The 25,295-nt window shown below is 44.5% G+C and overlaps 1 protein-coding gene across 4 annotated transcripts in view; it reads left to right on the top strand.

Annotated features, from left to right (window-relative positions):
• The first annotated feature begins 3,824 nt into the window (after positions 1 to 3,824).
• The window catches only part of IPPK (inositol-pentakisphosphate 2-kinase), a 189,672-nt gene continuing 168,201 nt past the window's right edge, over positions 3,825 to 25,295 (top strand). Inside the window, exons 1-2 of one of the 4 annotated variants that reach the window (XM_029599379.1) lie at positions 3,825 to 3,873; positions 4,263 to 4,366. In XM_029599379.1, coding sequence (XP_029455239.1) covers positions 4,286 to 4,366 — 81 coding nt within the window. In that variant the 5' untranslated portion in view covers positions 3,825 to 3,873; positions 4,263 to 4,285. Of the gene's footprint in view, positions 3,874 to 3,900; positions 4,058 to 4,104; positions 4,124 to 4,262; positions 4,367 to 25,295 lie in introns of those variants that run through there. The other 3 variants (XM_029599381.1, XM_029599376.1, XM_029599380.1) reach the window with 3 other exon arrangements.

Here is a 25,295-nt window from a genome sequence, read left to right as displayed (position 1 = left end):
AGCACAGGATTTGGTGAGAGGGGTAACGGTGGTGGGGCCACTTGCAATAGTGATCATAATATGATCAAATTTGAATTGACAGGAAGGGGGACAGTAAGCAAATCTATGGCTCTAGCGCTAAACTTTCAAAAGGGAAACTTTGATAAAAGGAGAAAAATAGTTAGAAAAAAACTGAAAGGAGCAGCTACAAAGGTAAAAAGTGTGCAAGAGGCATGGGCGTTGTTAAAAAATACGATCCTAGAAGCACAGTCCAGATGTATTCCATACATTAAGAAAGGTGGAAGGAAGGCAAAACGATTACCGGCATGGTTAAAAAGGTGAGGTGAAAGAGGCTATTTTAGCCAAAAGATCTTCATTCAAAAGTTGGAAGAAGGATCTGTTATAGTTAGTGAGGTTTTGGGTGGACCCTTGGACACTGTGGCAGCTGACCACACCCACAGGGGGAAGTCCCGTGAGGGGCCACAGGTCAGGCTCAGTTCTGGACACACAAGCACAGATATTTCTTTATTTAGGCAGTTTGAGAAGCCACCAGAGGTGGCAGTAGTGAGAAGATGTAGCCCGACTGGGCTAGGATTCCCCAGGGCGCTGGAATAGTGGTTTCTCTGGTGGAAGTGCTGTAGTGGAGAGAACTGAGAAAGTGAGTACAACAGAACATTCACAGAGTCCCAAGTATGGAGAAGCTCCGAGATAGGGAGAGCTGGCCCTCGAGGAGCGAGTACCAGATCCCTGGAGGTAGAGAAACTTGTTGGCAAAGTACTCATACAGCGGTTCCACGTGAGAGATCGCACTGGCGCTGGAACGGGGACAGGCCATCGAGGTGCGAGTACCTGGTTCCAGGGAGACAGCGCTGAGGAGTAGATGATAGTAGTACTCACTGATGGTGTCTGTAGCGAATTCCTCCAAGTAGGAAAGGAGATGGATGCAGGCATCAGGTCAGGGAACATGGGCCCTCAAGGAGCGAGTACCGGTTACCTGACAGCGACCTGAAAGAAGCAAAGAGGCCCCCGAGGAGCGGGTACCCTATTAGCAGAAAGAGTCCAATAGAAGTTGGAAGGCAGAGTAGCTGGGTACGGAGAGCGAATCCCATACGTAAGATTCCCCTTGCTAACTCAATGGCTAGCAATAAACAGTAGGCTTAAACATCCGGGCAGTGTGACATCATCACAGAGGGACGCCAAAGAGGAAATAAGAATGAGGGCCGCACGGCGCGCGCGCACCCTAAGGTACCTGGAGAGCATGGCGGGAGGCAGTGCCCAAGCTGGTCCGGGGATGCCGGAGAGGACGGCAGACGGATGCCGCGGCAACCAGGCGTCCATCAAGAGCAGGAGGAGTTGCAGACAAAGGTAGGCAGAGTGAAGCTGTTGGGCAGCAACGGTCGTAACAGTATCCAACAGAAGAAAATAGGATAAAGCATAAGCACTGGCAAGTTAAATGTAAGACATTGATAAGACAGGCCAAGAGAGAATTTGAAAAGAAGTTGGCCATGGAGACAAAAACTCACAGTAAAAACTTTAAAAATATATCGAAGCAGAAAGCCTGCGATGGAGTCAGTTGGACCGTTAGATGATCGAGGGGTTAAAGGGGCACTTAGAGAATATAAGGCCATAGCAGAAAGATTAAACAATTTCTTTGCTTCGATGTTTACTAAAGAGGATGTTAGGGAAATAGCCGTTCCGGAGAAGGCTTTCAGGGGTAATGATTCAGATGAACTAAAACAAATCACGGTGAACGTAGAAGATGTGGTAGGCCTGATTTACAAACTGAAGAGTAGTAAATCACCTGGACCGGCGGATAGTATACACCCCCGAGTTCTGAAGGAACTAAAAAATGAAATTTCAGCTTTATTAGTTAAAATTTGTAACCTATCATTAAAATCATCCATTGTACCTGAAGACTGGAGGATGGCTATTATAACCCCAATATTTAAAAAGGGCTCGGGGCAATCCAGAAAACTACAGACCACTTAGCCTTACGTCAGTGCCAGGAAAAATAGTGGAAAGTGTTCTAAAGATCAAAAGTCAGCATGGCTTTACCCAAGGCAAGTCTTGCCTCACAAATCTGCTTCAATTCTTTGAAGGGGTTAATAAACATGTAGATATAGGTAAACCGGTGGATATAGTGTATTTGGATTTTCAGAAGGCATTTGACAAAGTTCCTCATGAGAGGCTTCTAAGAAAAGTAAAAAGTCAATGGATAGGTAGTGATGTTCTTTCATGGCTTACAAACTGGTTAAAAGACAGGAAACAGAGAGTAGGTTTAAATGGACAATTTTCTTAGTGGAAAAGGGTATACAGTGGAGTGCCTCAAGGATCTGTACTAGGACCCGTGCTTTTCGATATATTTATAAAATCTGGAAAGGAATACAACGAGTGAGGTAATCAAATTTGCAGATGATACAAAATTATTCAGAGTAGTTAAATCACACGCGGATTGTGATAAATTGTAGGAGGACCTTGTGAGACTGGAAAATTGGGCATCCAAATGACAGATGAAATTTAATGTGGATAAGTGCAAGGTGATGCATATAAGGAAAAATAACCCATGCTGTAGTTACATGATATTAGGTTCCATATTAGGAGCTACTGCCCAGGAAAGAGATCTAGACGTCATAGTTGATAATACTTTGAAATCGTCGGCTCAGTGTGCTATGGCAGTCAACCCCCCCCCCCCAGAATGTTAGGAATTAATAGGAAGGGAATGATGAATAAAACGGAAGATGTCATAATGCCTCTGTATCTATCCATGGTGAGACCGCACCTTGAATACTGAGTACAGTTCTGGGCGCCACATCTCATGAAAGATATAGCTGTGAAGGAGAAGGTACAGAGAAGGGCGACCAAAATGATAAAGGGGACGGAACTGCTACCCTATGAGGAAAGACAATAGATGTTAGGGCTGTTCAGCTTGGAGAAGACATGGCTGAGGGGGGATATGATAGAGGTCTTTAAAATCATGAAAGGTCTAGAATGGATAAATGTGAATGGGTTATTTACCCTTACGGATAATAGAAGGACTAGGGGGCACTCCATGAAGTTAGCATATAGCACATTTAAAACTAATCCAGAGAAAATTCTTTTTCACTCAACACTCAATTAAACTCTGAAACTTGTTGCCAGGGGATGTGGTTATTGCAGTTAGTGTAGCTGGGTTTAAAAAAGGTTTGGATAAGTTCTTGGAGAAGAAGTCAAATTACCTGCTATCAATCAAGTTGAGTTAGAAAATAGCCACTATTACTAGCATCAGTAGCGTGGGATATACTTAGTTTTTAGTACTTGCCAGGTACTTGTAGCCTGGATTGGCCACTGTTGGATACAGGTTGCTGCGCTTGATGGACCATTGGTCCGACTCAGTATGGCAATTTCTTATGAGCTTGATGCGGTATGCTTTTCAGGTATAGTAAGACACAGAAAATAACCCTCTTCTGAACTTCCCAATACAAATTGGACGAGCACAGCAACATCTCACTGACAATCTTGCCATAGAGGCCGGTAATGCACTAAAGTAGGTCCGGACCTGCAGTCTGCCACGAAAAGCCTTGACACTCATTCATTAGAGTCACTGGTGATTTTCTGTCAGGTCGGCAATACAGAGCCTATTTAAGCCTACTTCCTTGTCCCCCCTGCAGCTGGAATAGGAAAGTGGAGACCACGGCGGTTACCGACTTGGTATTTTTTTTTTTTAATTAAGAAAATCACCACTAAGTTGAATTAACACTTGTCTTTCTCTTTAGTCTAAGTAATAAGCACCAGTCCCTGAAGAATTCGTGGCCAAACAGCACATGTTATTTATTACCTCACCCTTAACGAACGCGCACTCGCGCTGACCTCTCGGACTTGAACAAATGCGGTCGCATCCAGTGACGTTTTACACTTGGTAGGGATACATAGACCAATTAGGAGGCCCACTTAAGCGCTCGTCATCGACCGCAGGAAGAGCGACTAAAGACCACCCCTTGCAATGTTGGGGGTTGGCGTGAGTGGGCGTCTGGAATACTCGCAAGAGGTCAAATGTAGTCGCTCACTAGAAGTCTAATAGGGATGAGTCAGCCAATAGAAATGTTCGTCTTCTTGAGAACGTCACGGGGGAGGGGCGGGATTTCCTGTGGGGAGGTGGCGTGGCGTCGGTGGGTGTTCTGTGTCTGTCTGTGGAAAGAACGTTAGCTTGGCGGATTTATGGCGGTTGGTTTCTGAGGAAAGAAGGGGAAAGGGCAGTGAGCGGTTTTTCCTCTTTTCCCTCCCTCAAGACGTACTTTCACTCCTTAGGTGACAGGAACCGGCAAGAGGCTATGGAAGTGGAAAAAATGGACGAGAATGAATGGAAGTACCACGGGGAAGGGAATAAAAGTCTGGTCGTTTCTCACGTCCAGGTGAGGGTTTCTTTATCTTCCTTTTCGCTGGAGAGCCGGCGGCCTGGAGCTTGAGTCGGGCAGCTCAAGTTCGGTTTTCTCTCTTTTTTTTAAACTTTTTTTTATTTTTATAAAATGTATAATGTAATGTACTCTGGTTGTCTGTTAGCCCGGCGGCAGCCATGGCGTGTATGCACCTCTTTGCTATTCCGAGGCATTCATATCCCGTTGAGTAATTTCCCCCCCTCCCTTTTATCTCCTTGTCTAAAGGTGTTAGAGTTGCTAACGATATGTACGTTAAGGAAAGAGAGATTTCTTGTTCTGAAAAGAAATAGGATGCTCCAATTTCTGCCCTAAATTACAGATAGTAACTTGAAGCGCCTAATTTAACTGGAATTACCAGGCTAGTAAATGCCAGTGGGATTTAATTTATTTCACTGTGCAGAGAGTTATGGCTTTTTATGGTTACTAAAACTGGCTGCCTTTATTGTGCTTTCCATCACTCTCCTTTTAATGTTTAGTCACTAGCATTAGATTCTGAGAATAAAATATCTCCTATTGAAAACATTTTGCTGTTGGTAAGTAAAACTAATTTCATGTTTTTTGTTTGGAATACGTTTTTGCAAGTCTTATTATTTTCTAATCTGAGTTGCAGAAGTTGAAGTGTTTTAATGACTGAGCAGAAACTTTAACGTTGTATATGTTGGGCAGTACCAGCCTTAGGCAACATGCTAATCAAATGCGATTAGGCTGAAACTGAAGAGCGATGTGCAAGAAGAGCATGAGGGTACATTAGTAGAGATGCTGCTCCAAAATTATATTGGTATCTAAGGTTTTTTAAAATTGTATGAATTATGTATATGTTTACATATTTTGGTGTATAATTTATTTTGGTAAATAAACATTAAGGGTGTTTGCCTTCAAAAATTAACAGCAATATCTACTGCACACACCCCCATTTTTCTCTATATCTCAGTAATTTAATTTTTATATCACTTTAACATTGAAAATGTGTTGGTATTCTTTAGCATATGACAGTTTCAAATCTACTGGCATTAAGGACATTTTTTGTAAGGCTTTGTTTTTATTTATTTTGAAAAACACTACACACAGACTCAGATTTTGAGGTTCATGACATTTCTACAAACAATTGTCAGTGCCTTCAAGTATTTTATGTATACTGAATCAAATGACTTGCTGGGATCTCACCACATATCTTTCTCAGTTGCAGTGCATGGGGACTGAAGCATGTGTCTTATTAGTTCAGTTTTATTTTGAACAATGCATTTTTACAAATTTCTCTCTTTAGCCTGTTAAGCACCAAAAATATATGCATGTTAATGACCACTTTTGTGTGCTTTTCAGAGGTATAAGGGAAGTGCAATAAATAACATTAAATAAGGCAAATGCCAGAATGTGAGATGCACAGGAAAAATATAGTTTGAATATAAAATTGTTGTGCCAAGCTAAATACTAAGAAAGGAAGCAACTTTTGAACCCTTGCACTTTAGGCTGGTAGTCTTTCTAGAAATCTTGAAGTTAACTGTCTCAGCCTCTTGGTAGGTTGAAAGAGCAAACCATGCTTTTTTTTTTCTTGATAAGCCAAGCCCTGGTAATTGATTATCAAGTACAACTGAAACTGATGACTTACCTAACGCTCAACTGAATACCAAGTTTATGTGCATATAACATGGACTTGCGCATAACAAAAAAATAGTATAGACAAACATATTAAATCCAGTTTAGAAGAAAGTGAAAAAAGGGGGATCAAATATTGCAAACTACTTTTTCACAGGTAAACCATAATCATTTTCTGGTAAACACAGAAAACCCTTAATCACTTTTAGAAGATAAATCCCTCCATTTTTGTATTTAAAGCCTGACTATTACACATGTCAACCACTAAAATCTGTGTCGGAGGTAAACTTGGCTTTCTGTATTTTCCATGCATCTTCATAGGACTGGAAGATCTTTTGTGGCCCCATCCATGAAGGTACTAACCTGTGCACTGAAATAGCTTTTTGTTTGTAGTTGTGATTGGTTTTAAACTCATTGATCAAAACTAATTTGTCTTTTGAAGGGAATTACTGAGTCATTAATAACTTGTCCCTGATTATATAAGTAAATGCAACCCTGGGTGTAATTAACCTGGGAGTACCATTTGGTATATAATTATTGGAAATTAACTGGTGCAAAACCACTAAATTAGTTTAACGTTACCATAGGTTTGGCAATAAAGCTTACCAATTAAAATATTTAGATGAATATTTGTCCACATTGGTTCACATGCAGACCTAGGTTTTAATAGTGCATGTTATGTTAGTCGCTGCATTAGTTTGAAACTCCTGTATCCAGTTTTTCATGATGACCTTAGTTGAGAGAATTCAGTTCTCTTAGTTACACAGAGGGGGATATCATAAGCATATTGGTATTGTCATATCTATATGCACTTTGCATAATATGTATTTTTTTCTTGAAATTTCCATGTTTGCCGCTTTGTTTTGATTCATTTCAGGTAGACCAACTGCTGTACCTCAGGGTATTGTTGGTAATGGACTGACTTTAATAAGGTCATAATGTTTGAAATGTTGCCAAGCAGACTCAATGAGATGATTATGATCCAGTTTTTACTTTGGCAGTCATCCCCATTTTGTTTAAGATAAATCCCCATACTGTACTGTGATAAAGTTAGAAGATTGAGACTGAACTTAAATGTCACATGGGTTTTGGTTTGCACCATTGATATTGGAATCTTCTTGTAGAGTTTAACAATACTTTTTAGTTGGCAGCTAGTGTTATCCATTCCCAAGCTTTTATCATTTTTGCACCAAACCAGTAACACCAGTGTTCTCTTTGGATGGGTTTGATTACTCATCTTTCCAAACACCTGCTCAAGATGATTTACAATTCAGATAGGTCATGTCCCAACAAAGGCTTGCAATTTGAATTGGTACTTAGGGCAAAGGAGGGCAAAGTTACTTGTCCAAGGTCTCAAGGAACAGCAGTGGGAGAAGTGAGATTTGAACCCTAGCTTCACTGGTTTATAGCCTGCTTCTCTAACATCTAGGCTACCACTCCTTTCCTCTTTGTACTTAATGTTTACTGTAAGTATTCCTTCATCTTTAAACAGTCACTTGAAAAGCATTCCTAGAGTTTGGGAATGGTATTGTTTTTAAAGCTTCTGTTTCCCCCTCATTTACTCAAGAATACAGCTAAAACTGAAGGTTGGATTTCATCTGTATTTTTGTCTCCTGAAAAATAGAGGAAAATTCTAGGTCACAAAATTGGTATAAAAATAGAGTAACATACTGTTCTATTTAATTTACACACCTGCTATTAGCTGCTCTCCCTTCCAATCTAGGTCACCATGCACCCTATCTAAATAGCCTCTGCACAGAATGTACTGTCGCCATCAAATAGTCCTTTATTTTTATTAATTCCACTAAATTAGCATTTCTTCTCTATGCTTATTTTATGACAGCTTTGTAAATACAATAGCTGTGTTTCAGTAGAAAAAGAGATGAAATGATAAAATCTTGTGCAATATTTTTTTCAGTTTGTACTGATCAAGAGACAGTCTTCTGTTACAGGACACCACTGAACAGGACTCCTTTCATGGCAGTACAGCTTGGTGGCTTTAGCTCCATTGTATTAGTTTTTTCTCTTAGGATTTTCTTCAGTGAAAGAAACGCTGAGCACTGAATTGACTTATTTAAGTAGTCAGTCCTCAAAGCTAGAAAAGTAGGTAGCTCTGCACAGCCCTGCACGAGGAGGGATCAGTTTCTGTAGGGCCTGTGAACTTGCACTAACCCACAGGCCACATGCCAACTTCCATTAGTAATGCTGTTGCTACTTGCTGATCACCATCAGGCTTGTGACCAGCCAAGAGAGTAGGGAAGAGCGGAGTGTGCATAGGCCAGTGGAGATTGCCACAGTTCTTGTGATCTCACCCACTATTGAACTATCCAAGAGTGTTGTCCCTGTCATCAACCTGTCCTCTCTTTCTACCAATTGTCATCCAAATCAAACCCAGGGCCCAAAGAAAAATGTTTCTGCTGACCCTGACCAGGATGGGTTGTATGGAGAGGCTGTTTGAAGGGGAGGGATGAGAGGTAAGAGGGGTTTGAAGGTTGGATAAAATGGAGAAGGATTAGCTGTGAAGGGGGGCGGGCAGGATGACAGAAGATCAACTTGGGGATGTGAGAGAAGAGTTGGAGAGGAGGCTGGGAGGTAAGAGTGAAGCGAGAGGCAGGTGATTACAGAAGATTAATTGGGGCTGAGAAAGGGGAGGTGAAAGGAGCAAATATTAATAGAGAGGGATCAGCTGGAGGGTAAGTAGGAGTATTGTTTGAGGGGGCCACACCCCTGCAGATTTTTTATTTTTTGTTGTCTTCTGGGATCGTGAATTTTCAAATGCTTTAATATGAGTTTTTAGATCAACACATAGTAATTCGGAATTATTATTGCTCTCTCTATTTGATACATTTTGTCAAGGGTTTAAGCAGGGACAGAAGTACTTTTTAGTTCATCTTGATTTAATGGCAACATTTGACAACATTGATCATGAGCTGATGTTGAGTCACTTAAAACAGGTAGAAATCCACAATACAGTGTACAAATGGTTTGAGTCCTATTTGTTCAACTGAATTCAGAAGATAGTTTGGAATGAGATATTCTCCTTATTTCCCCTAAGTATTGGTGTGCTCAAAGCTCTGCCTTATCGGCAACACTAGGAGGTATAACCTAGTGGTTAGAGCACTGGGCTACGAACCAGGAGACCAGGTTTGAGTCCCGCTGTTGCTCCTTACTTGTGACCTTGGGCAAGTCACTTTACCCTCCACTGCCTCAGGTACAAACTTAGATTGTAAGCCCTCTGGGGATAGGGAAATACCTATAGTACCTGAATGTAAACCAGTGTGATATCACAGATCAAATGTCAGTATATAAAAAAAAAAAAAAAATTTATATATTTCTCCTGTTTGTGAGATTTTAGCAAATCTTGATGTCAGTTGCTGCCTCTATGCAGATGATCATTTATCCCCATTAAAGATTGCTATGATACTTTGTGTGCTTACTCTAAAATTTGGGTTATTTCAAAATAAATTATTTAATATGAGAACTGAAATTCTGTACCTAGCAAGATGTCCCCAAACAGTTGATTGAAAGTGTTTCAATTCCTATTGTTGCTCCAGTATGCAATTTGGGCTTCATGATGGACTCTAAACTGAGCCTGCGTCCACAGGTCAACAAAATTGTGAAGATCGCCTTTTACAAAATTATGACTCTTGCATAGATTGTGTACTTCCATTAGCAAACCCGACCTAAAAATTATGCACACTTTGGTTTTTTCTTCCTTTAACTATTGCAGTTCTTTATATTTAGACTTGCCTGCCTCTACTTTACAACCAGTGCAGCTGGTTCAGAACTCTGCAGTGTGTATTATCTCGGGTATTTCTATTAGGCATCATATAACTCCCGCACTTTACATGCCATAAGATTGGGAGCCAATTTAAAGTTCTGTTATTAGTTTTCAAATGTTTGAATGGTCTAGCTCTCCCAACTATTAATGCTTCTCTGAAAATTTACCAACCAGTGAGAAGCCTCCGATCCGAATCTCAGGAGCTATTATGCATCCCTTCCTTCAAGCAAGTGAGACTTGATAAATCTCGACAACATCTGTGTTATGTACGGGAGCCAGCAGGTTGGAATATGCTACCAGGCAATATTAAGTTTGAAACCTCTCTGTTAAAATCTTGGAAATTGGCTAAAACTTGCCTTTGCCAACAGACTTATGATCTATAATGTATGAAATGAGAGATACTTTTGTAATGGTTTTAATCCTTTTGTAGAATAAAGGTTGTTGAGCAGTAGAATTAAGAGCCGATATGTAATTGATGCAGTGCTTTTGATGTTTGCTTTTTGGTTTGTTTTTTTTTTTTACTAATGCTTTTAGTATTTTGATCTGTTTTGTTAGATTTTAATTGCATTTTTATGTATTAATTTTGTCAGTTTTTATTTTGCTTAATACTATTAGTTTTTGTACTCATTAATTTTATGAATGTTTTATTGTTAACCACATAGGTCAGACCAAGGGTCCATCAATCCCAGCCAAGTACCCAAACATTATATAGATCCCATGCTATTAATGCTGGCAACAAATAGTAGCTATTCCCTATCTATTGATAGCAGTTTATGAACTCCTCCAACAACTTATCCAAACCTTTTTTTAAACCCAGCTACACTAACTTCCTTAACTGCATCCTCTGGCAATGAATTCCAGAGCTTAATTGTGCATTGAGTGAGAGGATTTGTTTTAAATATGCTACTTGCTAATTTCTGGAGTGACCCCTACTACTTGTATTATCCGAAGGAGTAAATAACTGTTTCATATTTACTCGTTCGAGTCCTTTCATGATTTTGTAGACCTCTGTCATATCCCCCTCAGCTATAAGAACATAAGAACTGCCATACTGGGTCAGACCAAGGGTCCATCTAGCCCAGTATCCTGTTCCCAACAGTGGCATAACCAAGTCACAAGGAGCTGGCAGTACTTGTTTAAGGATTTTTCCTCTAGGAACTTATCAAAATCATTTTTTAAACCCAGTTACACTAACTGCTGTAACCACATCCGCTGGCAATGAATTCCAGAGCTTAACTATGTGCTGAGTGTGAGAATTTTCTTCAATTTGTTTTAAATGAGCTACATGCTAACTTCATGGAGTACTCCCTAGTCCTATTATCTGAGAGAGTAAATAACTGATTTACATTAGCTTTTTCAAGTCCTTTCATGATTTTGTAGGTTTCTATCATATCCCTCCTCAGTCATCTCTTCTCCAAACTGAATAGCCCTAACTTCCTTAGCCTTACCTCACAGGGCAGCTGCTCCATGCCACTTATTTTGGTCACCCTTCTCTGCACTTTCTCCAGTGCAACTATATCTTTTTTGAGATGTGGCGACCAGAATTGCACATTGCATTCAAGTTGCAGTCTCACCATGGATTTTCCGTTTTATTTGCCATTCCTTTCGTTGACTGCCACAGCATACTGAACCGAAGATGTCAACTATCATAAATGGTGTAGAAATTTTAAAATAAAAATAATTGGGTGACACTGGCTAAAAGTATGGGAAGTGTTGACAAATTATTTTACTAAGGCTTTTTCCCATTCTGTGTCTAGAAAAAAGCTTAGTAAATCAGGTCCTTAGTCTTGTATTTTAACTCCTTTTGCAGTTGTTTTCCAAAGTATTTGAATGAATGTAGTCTTAAGACAATTTTATTTAAGGTTTTATAATCTGCTTATTTCCTATAAAATTGTTTTCTTCTCTTCATTTAACTATCATAAATACATATACAATATATAATAAACATACATAATAGAAAATACATATTACACAAACTGTTAACTTGTGCCTGCCTAGCAAATGCTTCCTAAAAATATATCGCTTTTAGCTGCGTTCTAAAAATTTGACTCTTTCACACCTTGGCGTTCCACTAGCAAATTATTCCATAGAGTTTGGTACTATGCACGGAAATGCTTTTGCTCGAATTGTATTGTGCCTGAAATTTCACAAAAAAAGTTCAGTCAATAGAATTGCATCAAACGTCTTAATGTGTGTGTAGGGGCATATCTAGCTAATTTAAAAGACAGTGGACACAAGTTTTCACTGTTCAACAGATTTAAATACAATTTCTAAGATTTTGAATTGCTTTCCATTTTACTCGCAGCCAAAAGATGTTACTCAAAATAGGTGTATTTCCTAGTGTGTAGCAGATGGACTCAGGACCAATGGGTATAGTGTACTTCTGATAGCAGTTGGAGACGGATCAGATTTCAATCTGACATCAGTCCTAGTACATATACCCCTGCAGGAAGTGCAGCTCTTCAGTATTTTCCATCTCCATAGCAGTTAGGGACTCTAATCAAGCCAGCACAGCGTTAGAGCAATTTTACCAAAGAGAACCAAATTAAGAAGAAATCTTACTTCTACAGACGAGCCCCGCTCTCCTGCGGTGACACCCGTTGGGTCCCAAGGTGATTTGCGCGATCCCTCTGAGGTAAGCCTCGGTCCGGCGGCCGACCCTCAGCGGGGACTTAGCCCCCGACATTGGGTGTGGCTGAGAGGCAGCGGGTGCAATCTTGAGCGTGGCGGTGAAGGTATTTTCCCTCTCCCCCTGTAGCCAGAGACCGCCTGGAAAGAGGCCGGGAACTGCTGAGACAAGGTAAGATAGAAATCAATTTAAAAGTCTCTGGTCTCCGAAGCTCGAGGAGACGCACAGGTCACCAGCCGGGACCAGTGCCACCAGGTTGATCGGCCCTAGCAAGGCTAGACCCCGGTCAGATCCGAGGGTCCTCTCATGTGGAGACCCTCCGAGGTGGTCGCCATATTGTCCACGTGGTCGCAGTCACCATTTTGGCTCTGTTCGCCACCATGTCTGCCGTATCGATCCGTGCACACAAGTAGCGGGCGCACAAGCGAAGCGTATAGCCATGTGCCTACTGTGCCGGGCGCAGAATTTTGACTTGTGCGCACAACAGCACGCACATCTCCCTGCACGCGTGCACCAAACCCACGCGCGCAGCTTTGCACACCGGAGCGCATAACTGTATTGTACGCGCACAAGCCATGGCACCACCGGAAAATAAACTCAAAGCTCAGGGCCTTTGCCCAGCATGCCACATTAGAGCTGCACAGCATGAGGAGGCTACAGCCCTGTGTATACAGTGCGAAGAGGCCCTAGGGGATCCAACTCATGGCCCTCCCCTGCCAGTACCGGACCCTAGACTCGAGAGCAGTATGCCGGACCTAGCATTACACAGCGCCCCCTAGTCTAGACCCAGCTTCTATCTCCTGGCTGGAATTCTTCAAAGGTCTGCATACTTCGTCCACATGCAACCAGGGCCTCCCATAATTCAGCCACAGGCTCCACCACAGGACTTCAACAGGCCGGGACCCTCTATGCCCAGGGAAGTGATCCCACTGCCCAGAAGCCCCACCTTCGGGGACACTGACATCTCAGATGAGGAGTCAGAACCCTGGAGGAAGGGGAACTCCCTCCGGAGACAGAACCCCATCAAACCATGAGACGCTTCTTCACCAAGGACGAGCTTTCAGACCTGGTCACACACAGCTTAAAAGAGCTTGCCATCCCAGGCACAAGTGCCTCGGGGGAACCTAAGATGAACCCACTATTAGAGGGACTCAGTCAGACCCCCCCCCCCCGCCATTTCCCACTATTACAAGCTGTCCAGCAACTAATTGACCTGGAATGGGAATGCCCCAGAAACTACATTCAAAGGGGGCTGGGTTCTGGCAGCCATGTACCCTCTGGACCCAGCCGCCAAAGATCTCCTGGCATGTCCAAAAGTGGATGCCATGGTCTGCGCGCTAGTATCCCTGTGGAAGGAGGAGCAGCAGCACTCAAGGATGCTCAAGACAGATGATTGGAATCTATCCTCAAACAGTCCTTTAACGTCTCCGCTAAGTCTTTACAGATCGCGGCCTGCTGTACTGTGGTGACACGTGCCTGCTTAGCACCGACCAGGAACACTACTCCTGGGGAGGCCCTGGAACCAGCTGTATCATTCCTCGCGGATGCTGCTTCGGATCTGGTATGCACAGCAGCTACAGGAGTCTCATCCGCCATGGCAGCCAGAAGACAGATCTGGCTCCGAAACTGGTCAGCCGACGCATCCTCCAAATGAGACCCACAAGGATGCCTTTCAAGGGAACACTCCTGTTCAGAAGCGAACTAGAGAAGCTAGCCAACAAATGGGGCGAGTCCCCACTACCGTGGCTACCAGAGGACAGGAATAAGAGAAACCAGCGATCCTTCCCCCGGACCTCCAGGGGCAGAGGATCACAGCGCTTCAACCCATATAGAAGCTCATACCAAGTGGCCCGCCCAGCAGGCCGGAGCCAGTCCTTTCGGAACAAGCAAAATAAAGAGGGGAGCCAGTTCAGGTCCAGGCCCCAGCTGCACCCCACAATGAAAATCAGCCGACCTATCCAAAGGAAGAAGCCATAGGGACAGACTTGCCCTATTCTACCAAAGATGGGTCGAGAGAACTTTGGACAAGTGGGTCCTATCCATCATTCGAGAGGGATATTACCTGGATTTCCACCATCTCCCTCCAGACAAGTTTGTGGAATCTCCCTGCCACGACCCTTCCAAGAGAATGGCAGTGGAACCTACACTGACCAAATTACTAGCCTTAGAGTCTATAACACCGGTACCTTCACAACAAATAAATACTGGCCATTATTCCATCTATTTTATTGCCCCCCCCAAGAAAGAAGGAACGTTCAGACCTATCCTGGACCTCAAGACGGTCAACCGTCACCTGAAGATTTCTCGCTTCCGCATGGAAACCCTACACTCGGTAATAAGGGCAATACAAGCGGGAGAGTTTCTTACCTCCCTGAATCTGTCGGAAGCCTACCTACACATTCCGATCCATCAAGAGCATCAGCGTTTTCTACGCTTCTCGATCCTGGACCATCACTACCAGTTCCAGGCACTACCTTTCAGGTTTGCCACTGCACCCCGGACGTTCACCAAGATCATAGTGGTGGTAGCAGCAACCCTGAAGAAGGAAGGAATCCGCTTACACCCTTATCTAGACGATTGGCTGATTAGAGCGAAATCCCCAGAGGAAAGCCACCAGGCGACCAACAGAGTCAAAATTCTACTGGAGAGCCTCGGGTGGGTGGTCAACACAAACAAGAACTCCTGCAGCCCTCCCAATCTCTAGAATACTTGGGAGTCCGGTTCGACACCAAACAAGACAAGGTCATCCTGACACCGACAAGGAGATCAAAACTGATGACTCAGTTACGAATCTTGTTGAGCGAACTTCGCCCCACAGCATGGGATTACCTACAAGTTCTCGGCCTCATGGCATTCACACTGGAAGTAGTCCCATGGGCATGAGCTCACATGAGACCCCTACAACGCTCACTATTATCACGATGGAATCCACTGTCCCAGAACTACACTGTACGGCTTCAGCTCCCGGACAGAGTTCGGGCCCAACTACGATGGTGGCTACAAGAAGCCCATCTGAGCCAGGGAACGAGACTATACTCACCACGGATGCCAGCCTAAAAGGATGGGGAGCACACTGCCAGGAGCTAACCGCCCAAGGGCAATGGAATGAAGAAGAGTTGGGATGGAACATCAATCGCCTAGAAGCCCGGGCAGTCGGACTAGCTTGCCTAAGGTTCGGTCACAGACTCTGAGACAAAGCGGTCAGTCATGTCAGACAACGCCACTACAGTGGCCTTCATCAACCGTCAGGGAGGAACCAGAAGCCAACAGGTATCTCTGGAAATAGACTTCCTAATGTCGTGGGCGGAAGTGAATGTTCAAGACATCTCCACCGTCCACATTGCCGGGAAAGACAATGTCGCGGCGGACTACCTCAGCAGAGAAAGTCTAGATCCAGGAGAATGGAAGCTGTCAACCACAGCTTCCAATTGATGATAGTAAACCGTTGAACACCAACCATGGACCTTCTGGCAAACTGGTCCAACGCCCAAGTACCCAGCTTCTTCAGCCGCAGGCGGGAACCCCAGTCCCAGGGAATCGATACCCTGGTACAGGCCTGGTCACAGGAGACTCTGTTATACACCTTCCCGCCGTGGCCCCTATTGGGCGCGATCATACACAAGATAGAACACCACAGGGGGCCAGTACTTCTAGTGACCCCGGACTGGCCAAGAAGACCGTGGTACGCAGACATGCGAAGACTGCTGACAGGAAACCCCCTGCCGCTACCTCCACACAGAGACCTGCTCCAACAGGGACCGATCCTCCACAAGGATCCAGCTCTATTCTCTCTTACGGTCTGGCCATTGAGAGGAATCGCCTAAGGAGCAGATACCTGGGGGCAGTAATTGACACCCTACTCCGAGCACGCAAGTTCTCCACATCCCTAACATAAGGATTTGGAGAGTATCTGAAGCCTGGTGCAAGGACCACGACATCATACCACGCTCAGTCAAAATTCCTGCGATTTTGGAATTCCTGCCGAACAGCCTACAGAAGGGATTGTCTCTCAACTCCATCAAGGTACAGGTGGCTGCATTGTCATGCTATGGAACAAAGAGCGAGAGTGGCAGCATAGCCTCTCATCCGGATGTCTCCCGCTTCTTGAAAGGAGTCAAGCACATCTGACCACCCCTAAAGTGGCTGGTGCCTCTTTGGAACCTCAGCCTAGTCCTAGATTTCCTAGCAGGAACCTCCTTCCGACCCCTCCGCGGCTTGTCTCTCCAACTATTAACATTGAAGACAGCCTTCCTGCTGGCAGTCTGTTCAGCCCATCGTATATCCGAGCTACAAGCACTATCCTGCTGAGAGCCGTTCCTCAGACTCATCCCGGGAACCATCCAGTTACGCACAGTTCTGTCGTTCCTCCCCAAAGTGGTGTCACTTCCATCTCAACCAAACCATCTCGCTACCATCACCAGATGAGCATAAGAATTCGGAAGAGGCTCGAAGTCTACACCATCTCAATGTCAGCAGACTCCTAGTCCGATACCTGGAAAGGTCGGAATCCGTACGAAAGACCAGACCATCTATTTGTCCTTCACAGAGGGAAGAAGCAGGGGGAAGCGGCCTCGCGAGCAATCATAGCCCGCTGGATCAAAGAAGTCATCAAGGCAGTCTACGTAGAAGCAGGCAAGCCACCTCCTTTGCAAGTCAAGGCCCATTCTACTAGAGGCCAGGCAGTGTCCTGGGCAGAAACGAAGATGCTGTCACCCGCTGAGATCTGCAGGGCGGCGACATGGTCCTCCATCCACACCTTCTCCATGTTTTAGCGCCTGGATGTTCAGGCTCGCGAGGACACAGCATTTGCAAGGGCTGTACTAAGTGGGTTACGGGCAGCCTCCCACCCGGTTCGGGAGTAGCTTTTATACATCACATTGGTCCTGTGTCCATCTGCTACACGCTAGGAAATGAAGAAATTACTTACCTGAGAATTTCATTTTCCTTAGTGTAGACAGATGGACTCAGCATCCCAGCCACGGCTGCCATTACTCATGGAATTCTCGGGGGACACCCCCGGGAGCGAGTGATTCAAGGGTAAGCCATGCTTTCCTTCATCTAGGACAGTGGTCCCCCAACCTTTTTTGCAGCAGGGACCGGCTTCAAGACCATTTTTCCATGGCCTGGCAGGGTGGGGTAGGAGCAGGGCTTTGGTCATATGGGGGCGGGGTTATGGAGGGGGTTGGATTTTAGTGCATACTTATCATTTAATTATGACATTTATAATGTGAATGTGACTCAACTTACCATAGGTTCAGAATGAGTGGGAGCACCGGGCTTGTTTCCCTTGTTTTCCAAACTTCACACCTCTCTCCTCCACCTGACTACCTCCCCTGGCTGTGAGCAAACCCCAGGAAGACACCCATTCATTCTCATACACACACACCCTCAGGCAGGCACCCATGCATTCACACACATACACCCCTAGGCAGACTCCCATTCATACACATGCACACACTAAAGGCAGAGACCCCCTCTCTTTCTTTTGCCAGCAACCTCAGATCCTCTCTCATTCCTCTGCTGCCACTGTCGCCGCTTGGCTATTGGAGGTGCTGATTGCTGTTACTGGCACTGAAGCACATTCTGCAGCCTCCTCTGTGCAGGCCCCATGGGCTTCTAGTTCCTCCATGCTGATCTCATACATTGTGAGATCCACATAGAGAAAGTGCTACTCTTGCACATTCCCAAAGATTACATGTGTCAATCAGTGTAAAGTTTTTTGTTTTTTTTGTTTTTGTTTTTTTTTTACATTTTCTGTCTGATCTTAGTTTTCTAATCGGTTGGTCACAGGCTGCTTTTTTCTTCTTTCCACCTTCACTTTATTTTTTTGCCAATTCCTTTTATATTGTCTTTTTTTCTATTTCTTTTCTCTCCATCTGTCTTCTTCCCTCCAACACAGTCAGGTTCTCTCTCTCTCTCATACAATCATTCATACACAGTCTCTCACTGGCACATGCTGTTTCTCTCACACACACAGAGGCTCTCACATGCTTTCTCTGCAAACATTCAAGTCTTCACTCCCACACAGTCTCTCAACTCACTCTCATACACGCGCACATACACACTCAGCCTCTCTCTCACCTCTGGGCCTCTTCTTTACTTGTCGCCACAGGATGGGCTCTACAGCGGCCCTGGTCTTCTCAGGCCGCGCTGCTCCTCTTCTGCATGCGGCTGATGCTCCTCCTTCTTCCTGCTCGCGCGGCTCCGGCAACATTTTTCTTCCGGGGCCGCACGGGCAGGAAGGAGGAGGAGCACCTGCACGTTTAGACACTACCTTTTTCTTCGGGCCGTGGTGACATGTGCTCCACCACAGCCCTGCTGATCTTCTTGCTGTGTGTATCCGGGACACAACACAGCAGTAGTTCGCCGCTCAGCCGCCAGTGGGATGAGGTCCATCGGCGGCTCGGCGCCCCCTAATGCTTGGCACCTAGGCGATCACCTAGTTCGCTTAGTGCTTCCACCGGCCCTGGGCAGTGGGCAGCATCCACCCCCCACAAAGTGTGCTCTGAGCCACCACAGACGAGAGCACACTGTCAGTGTTTAGTGCTGGTCTGTGGCGGTGCCACGGACTGGCAAAAAACCCCCAATGTCCTGGTCCGCGGACCGGTGGTTGGGAACCCCTGATCTAGGACACCCATCCTACCGGGTGTCAACATTTCTCTGTTGCGGGCACTGGCGGTCTCCAGCTATAGCCAATTCAACCAGTTCAAATTAATCAAGTTATTCAGTCATACATATATCCACAATGCTTTTCAAGGAGAATACTGAAGAGCTGCACTTCCTGCAGGGGTATATATACTAGGTCTGACATATTGAAATCTGATCTGTCTCCAACTGCTATCAGGAGTACACTATACCCATTGGTCCTGGGTCCATCTGTCTACACTTAAGGAAAACAAAATTATCAGGTAAGTCATTTCGTAATTTTCCAATATGCTCAACACATTTTAATCTCCATTTAAAACCCTAGCGGCGACATTCTCATGGCTTTATATATTTCTTGAGCAAACCCACCAAGACACTGTTACAATAGTCTGTTTTCCTAAAGATCACAGCTTGCAAAATTGACCTAAACATCTTTTAATAGCCACAGCTGCAATGGCTTTAATTGCTTAAGCTTAAAAAACCTCTATCTTCACTGCCTTTTTCATATGGGATTTTAAATTCGACTTTGAGTCTATTTTTCTTCCTACTTTCATTAACCACACTTAAAACAATGCCATTATACTTTAAATCAATCAGCATACTTTGCAGATCCTTCTTTCCTATCTATAAAAGAGATGTTTTATTTTCATTCAGGGATAAAAATTATTCATTCACGAACAAACCGCATGCCACCATGTACAGAATGCTTTATCTTAATCTAAACTAGTGTTGTAACTAGTTGCACAATTAACTGCAGCACATCCGCGGTTCTAAACAGATCCACAAAAGGGTTTGTGCAATGAAAACTAAAGAACCTAGAGCTCTAAAGAGAGAAGTTTTCCCTTTAGAACCAGAATGATAGATGTCATGCTGCTAATGCTCAGGGATTAAATAGTAGCTTTCCTCAAATCTACATGGCGGAGGGGGGGGATATGATAGAGGTCTTTAAGATCATGAGATGTCTTGAATGAGTAGATGTGAATCTGTTATTTACACTTTTGAATAATAGAAGGACTAGGGGGCATTCCATGAAGTTAGCAAGTAGCACATTTAAGACTAATCGAAGAAAATTCTTTTTCACTCAAAGCTCAATAAAGCTCTGGAATTTGTTGCCAGAGGATGTGGTTAGTGCAGTTAGTGTAGCTGGGTTCAAAAAAGGTTTGAATAAGTTCTTGGAAGAGAAGTCCATTAACGGCTATTAATCAAATTTACTTAGGGAATAGCCACTGCTATTAATTGCATCAGTGGCATGGGATCTTCTTAGTGTTTGGGTAATTGCCAGGTTCTTGTGGCCTGGTTTGGTCTCTGTTGGAAACAGGATGCTGGGCTTGATGGACCCTTGGTCTGACCCAGCATGGCAATTTCTTATGTTCATAGACTTTACTTTCAAGAACTTGAATAAACCATTTTTTAAACACAGCTACGCGAATTGCCTTTCTGCTAGACTAGTCGTTGCATATGGGATTTTCCTTCCCTCACAGCAGACAGAGGTTATACTTCTTTATTCCCTCACTCTGGGCATATAAGGGGTGCGTGGTCTTGGACCAATCTAATATTTTTCTTATCTCCAGCAGACAATGGATAAACAGGTATAAAGCTTCCAGAGTCTTGGTTTGTCCTCAGCCTGGTTGAGCCCTTAGATGCCGGCGCTACCCGTTTTTAAGGACCTTTTCCTCCAGTAGGATTCTGCTCCTGGGAAGCATAGGTTCCCCCAGTTGAGCTCCTTCTGGTTCCCTCACAGTTCCACTAGGGGGTTTTGTGAGTACCCTGGCAGGGTGGTTCCCTCTTTGCCACCACGGGAATTGGAAACCTAGGGCTGTGCTAGTAAAGAAAACTTTGTACTGCTTTCTTTCTGTTGCCTCTACACCTCCTCTCATCTTCCTGTTTGATCAAGTTGCCAACAAAGCCAAAAAAAAAGCAACATGAAGAGAATTTTGGGATCCTGAGGCAGAAACCTTGGTTGCTGCCCTCTGGAGCAATTGGAAGGGCGAGTTCTTCGCTTTTATTATCAGGTAGCTGTGGGGAAGGAAGACTTATATTTAAATGCAGCGGCTGAGTTTATGCTGCTGCGGCCAGCTTAGTGTATCTGCGGGAAGGGTGCATGGGCTGCAGGATGCTAGTATCTGCCCAGCACAGCAGTTTAAGTAGTGCTTTGTTTCTGTCTATGCCATTCAAAAAAAAAAAAAAAAAGTAGCTTCTACCTTAGGCCTCATCCACAGGGACTGCTCTCTTACTTTCTCCCTTCTATTTAACAAAAATAAAAAAGGGGGAGGGAAGAGAGAGGCAGGCCTTGAGAGGACTACTGTATGTGGCACAAAAAAGGGGACCATGGTGACAGGATTGTTATGACTGGTTTATCACTGGGAGATAGCCTACTGCTGGGCCTGCTCTCTATCCCCTCCTGTCAAGGCAGAACAGGTACATACGGAAGACCTGCTGTAAAGGGCAGCTCAACTGGAGTGGGGTGGGGAATGATATGTCAGACCCGGAAGGCCTTAGATCCTGCAGGCATTGGCAGCAAATGCCCCTTCGGATGTGCCTATATGGAGGAGATTGGATGGGGAACCATGTCGGGATGCCCATGGTTTCCCCAGAGAAGTCCTGGTAAAGAGCCCAGTGGAACAGTCCTTTCAGAACTTATTTGCCTTTTGTATCAGGTGCTCTCGGTCATTCACAGGCTGGACTGGGCCCCCTTTTTCTTCCCCAGCAGGGGCTGCTCAGGGTGGTTCCCTGCTTAAAAAAAAAAAAAGGGCCAGATCAGTGATGAGTTTCTGGTTCTTCAACCCAGATGCTAACCCAGGGGTCCAGAGAAGATTGTGGATCTGAGCTGGATTCTGAGTGGTCTAGACAGTCAGATCGCTGGGAGAGAGGGGGAATGCTCCTTGGAGGAGCAAGATTTCTTCATTATATGCTTGTTCCATGGAGTAGACACAACAGCTCTCATCACTAATGCTATGGCTGCCCTTAGGATATCAAATCCTCAAGGGGATGCCCAGATGGAAGGGATCTGCAAGCCATCCAAATCATCCCCTTGCACCCAGTGCTGAGGGCTAGTAGTGTGCTACTGGAATGGGATGCACTTTGAGGAAGCTTAAAAATAGAGAGGCTTATGGGTAGGCTCTATCCTTTACTGATAAAGGATTGGGGATTCTCAAGAAAAATTCCCTAAGTTGATGCCTTAGTCTCGGCTGTCGTCTTCAAGACAGCCATACCAGTCAAAGGTGGGGACCTCCCTGAGGGATACCCAGGATAGGAAACTTGAGGCAATTCTTAAGCACCCTTTCTCCACCAATGTCTTGGCTGTGCAGGCTGCTTTTTGCAGAGGATATGTCACCTGGGCATTGATTTTACTGGATTTAGCAGCTCCCAGAATCCCAAGGAGATTGCTACCCTGACTTGTTTCTTGCTTTCTAGCAGACCCTCCATAGGTCTTAATTAGCTTGCTGCCCTGCTCAGTGGCCTTGGACATGGCAACAAGGAAGCTATTATGGCTCTGAAGTTAGGTGGTGGATGCAGTGTCCAAAGCCTGTTTGGCCTTTCAGAGGAGGCCTTTTGTCCTGTGAGGAGCTGGGAAAGCTTATGTTTCTGGGCAATTCCAAACCCCAGTGGCTGCCCTGAGATTAAACCAGAGTGAGTTCACAAGGGTTCAGGTGTTGCTTCAGGGACCTTCAGGGTTTCGAGTGGGTAGGTTTACACTGTAGTCAACCAGGAAGTCCAAGGCACAGATTTCAAGAAGCCAGGAAGGCTAAGGGCAAAACCCTCACAGTTGCAGGTGAGGGGTGCGCTCAGCAATGATATGTGGTGGTCCTCTCTTCCTCTCTGACAATGCCAGTAGGTGACCAAATTATATCTGACCAAGGGGTCCTGGATATTCATTTGCAGGACTATGCCCCCAAGCTAGCGAAGTAGGAGTCAAACATGTTGGTAATGTCCCCCTGTGTGTGGCCACTCAGAGGAGAAGCCATATAGGCTATACTACACAAATTGAAGCTTTTTCAGGTCATTGTACCAGTTTCCCTACAGGAGAAGGGAGCACAGTGCTTATTCAATGTATTTCGTAAGAACTAAAGAAGGATGTGTCCTCCCATCGAATGCTGGACTTCAAGCAGATCAACAGGTGTTTGTTTGTTTATTTATTAATTTAAAATTTTTATATACAGACATTCATCCAGGATATCACATCGGTTTACAGTGTAACACAAACAAACGCCAGGCATGGCGCTTTACATTGAACAAATAAAACAAGTTAACAAATGAATAAATGAGGGTGTGAATAACAAGGGGAAGTTTGCATTAAATAATCAACGAGGTTTGTAAATATATACATATGTACAAAAGGAAGACACTAAGAGATAAGCAATTTAGGAGTGCTAGGAGGAGAGGGGGGAGTGGCGAGCAGAGGGAAGGGAACGAGGTGAGGGGGTGAGAAAAAGTGTATGAGGTGAGGGGGGGAGAAAAAGGTAGGAGAAGGGCGAAGTGGGGGGATAGAGGGCCAGAAGAGGGGGGCAGAGGAGAGGAATGGTAGGCAGAGGAGAGGAAGGGAGAAATTACGTGTATGCCTTGGCGAAGAGCCAGGTCTTGAGCTTCCGCTTGAACGATTTGAGGCATTCCTCTTGCCGTAGTTCAACTGGCATTGTGTTCCAAAGGGTCGGCCCGGCTATCGATATTGCACGGGCTCTGGTAGATGTTAGTTTGTAGAGTTTAGGGGAAGGGATGGGCATAGTTGCGAGATGTGCGTGTCTAGTAGGCTTATTGGACTGGTGTAAGCGGAAGGATTCATTAAACCAGTTCATTTCAGGATTGTATAAAGCCTTGTGGATGAGAGAGAGAGTCTTATATTGTATACGGGAAGCTATTGGGAGCCAATTTAGATCTTTTAGAACAGGTGTATATGTACTCTTCTTCCAAATGGAGACATTAAAGTCAGTGATGGACCTTCTTCCAAATGGAGACACTAAAGTCAGTGATGGACCTTCCCAGACTTGGCAGAGGCCTATTTTCACATTCCTGTCCAGATTCTCTATCAAAGCTAATGGTGCCTGGGTGGCAGTGCACTTGGACATTGTATGGTTCTTGAGAGGGGTGTTGTGGATATTTCCAGTCTTTAGGCGACTGATCCTTCAGTGGGATCTCAAGTTAATCTTGAGGGCTGTAATTAAACCACCCTTTGAACCAGTGAATCAGGTTTCTATAAAAGACCTTTTTCTTGAAGATCAGTTTCCTGCAAACTCTGTCATGTAAGGACTAGATCTTTTTTCCACAGTTGGTGACTTTTTGACCAGTCTCATCCTTCCAACCAAAGACAGTATCGGCCTTTCATAGTAACCAATCAGTTTCTCTGCCAGCCTTCTATAAGCAGAGATATGAAAGATGAGGATAAAGACCTATATCAGGTGAACAACATATGCTGTTGAAATACCTAAAGAAAACAAATGCCTTTTGGAAGACTGACAAGCTGTTCATGTTGTTCAGCAGTTCCTGGTAGGGAGAAGCAGTGTCTGACGTCACCATAGCCAGATGGATCAAGAAAATAACCTTGCCATATGTGCTATCAGGCAGGCAGGCCCATAACCCTACTCCATGAGAGCACAAGCAGCTTCATGGGGCCAAAGCATCCATGATAGGTTCAGACAAGATCTGCCAAGTGATCATCTCTTTATACCTTCACAAAGTGTTACAGGTTGGATGTACAGGCCAGGGTGGACTCTGCCTTCAGAGCGGGAGTATTGAGGACAGCCATGTCTATCTCCTGCCCCAGTAAGGGAAAGCTTTTGTAACACTTATGCCATAATTGGTCTAGCAGGAAGATAAGGAAGGTTAAATTATTCTTACTTGATAATCTTATTTTCATGAGTTCTGCTAGACCAGTCCAAATCTCACCCTTGAAGACAAGGGCTCAGTAGAACTATGGATATCAAGTGAGGTATGTAACAGTGACGACAATAGGAATCGGATGATAACAAGCCCTTTATTAAAATGCCCGACTCTGGCCGAGTTTCGCTCCCTTGCACAGAGCTGCCTCAGGGGCAATTCATTTTACCAGGACTTGATTTGATCAATGCAGAAAATATCGTATTGATTGTGCCTTCGGTGCAGATGTGTTCTCACTCAAATAGACTTTCTCTAATCAGTCAAGCTTGACTAGCTAAGATACGGCTCGTCAATCTAAATTTGTCATGTACAGAACGTTTTTACTTCAAAGCAGCTATTACGTAGCAATACTATGCTGATTAGAGAAAGTCTATTTGAGTGAGAAC

This window comes from Rhinatrema bivittatum, chromosome 4 (genome assembly GCF_901001135.1).
Source record: "Rhinatrema bivittatum chromosome 4, aRhiBiv1.1, whole genome shotgun sequence".
NCBI lineage: Eukaryota > Metazoa > Chordata > Amphibia > Gymnophiona > Rhinatrematidae > Rhinatrema > Rhinatrema bivittatum.
The sequence above is the reverse complement of the archived record's forward strand: the minus strand, read 5'-3'. Positions and strand labels throughout refer to the sequence as shown.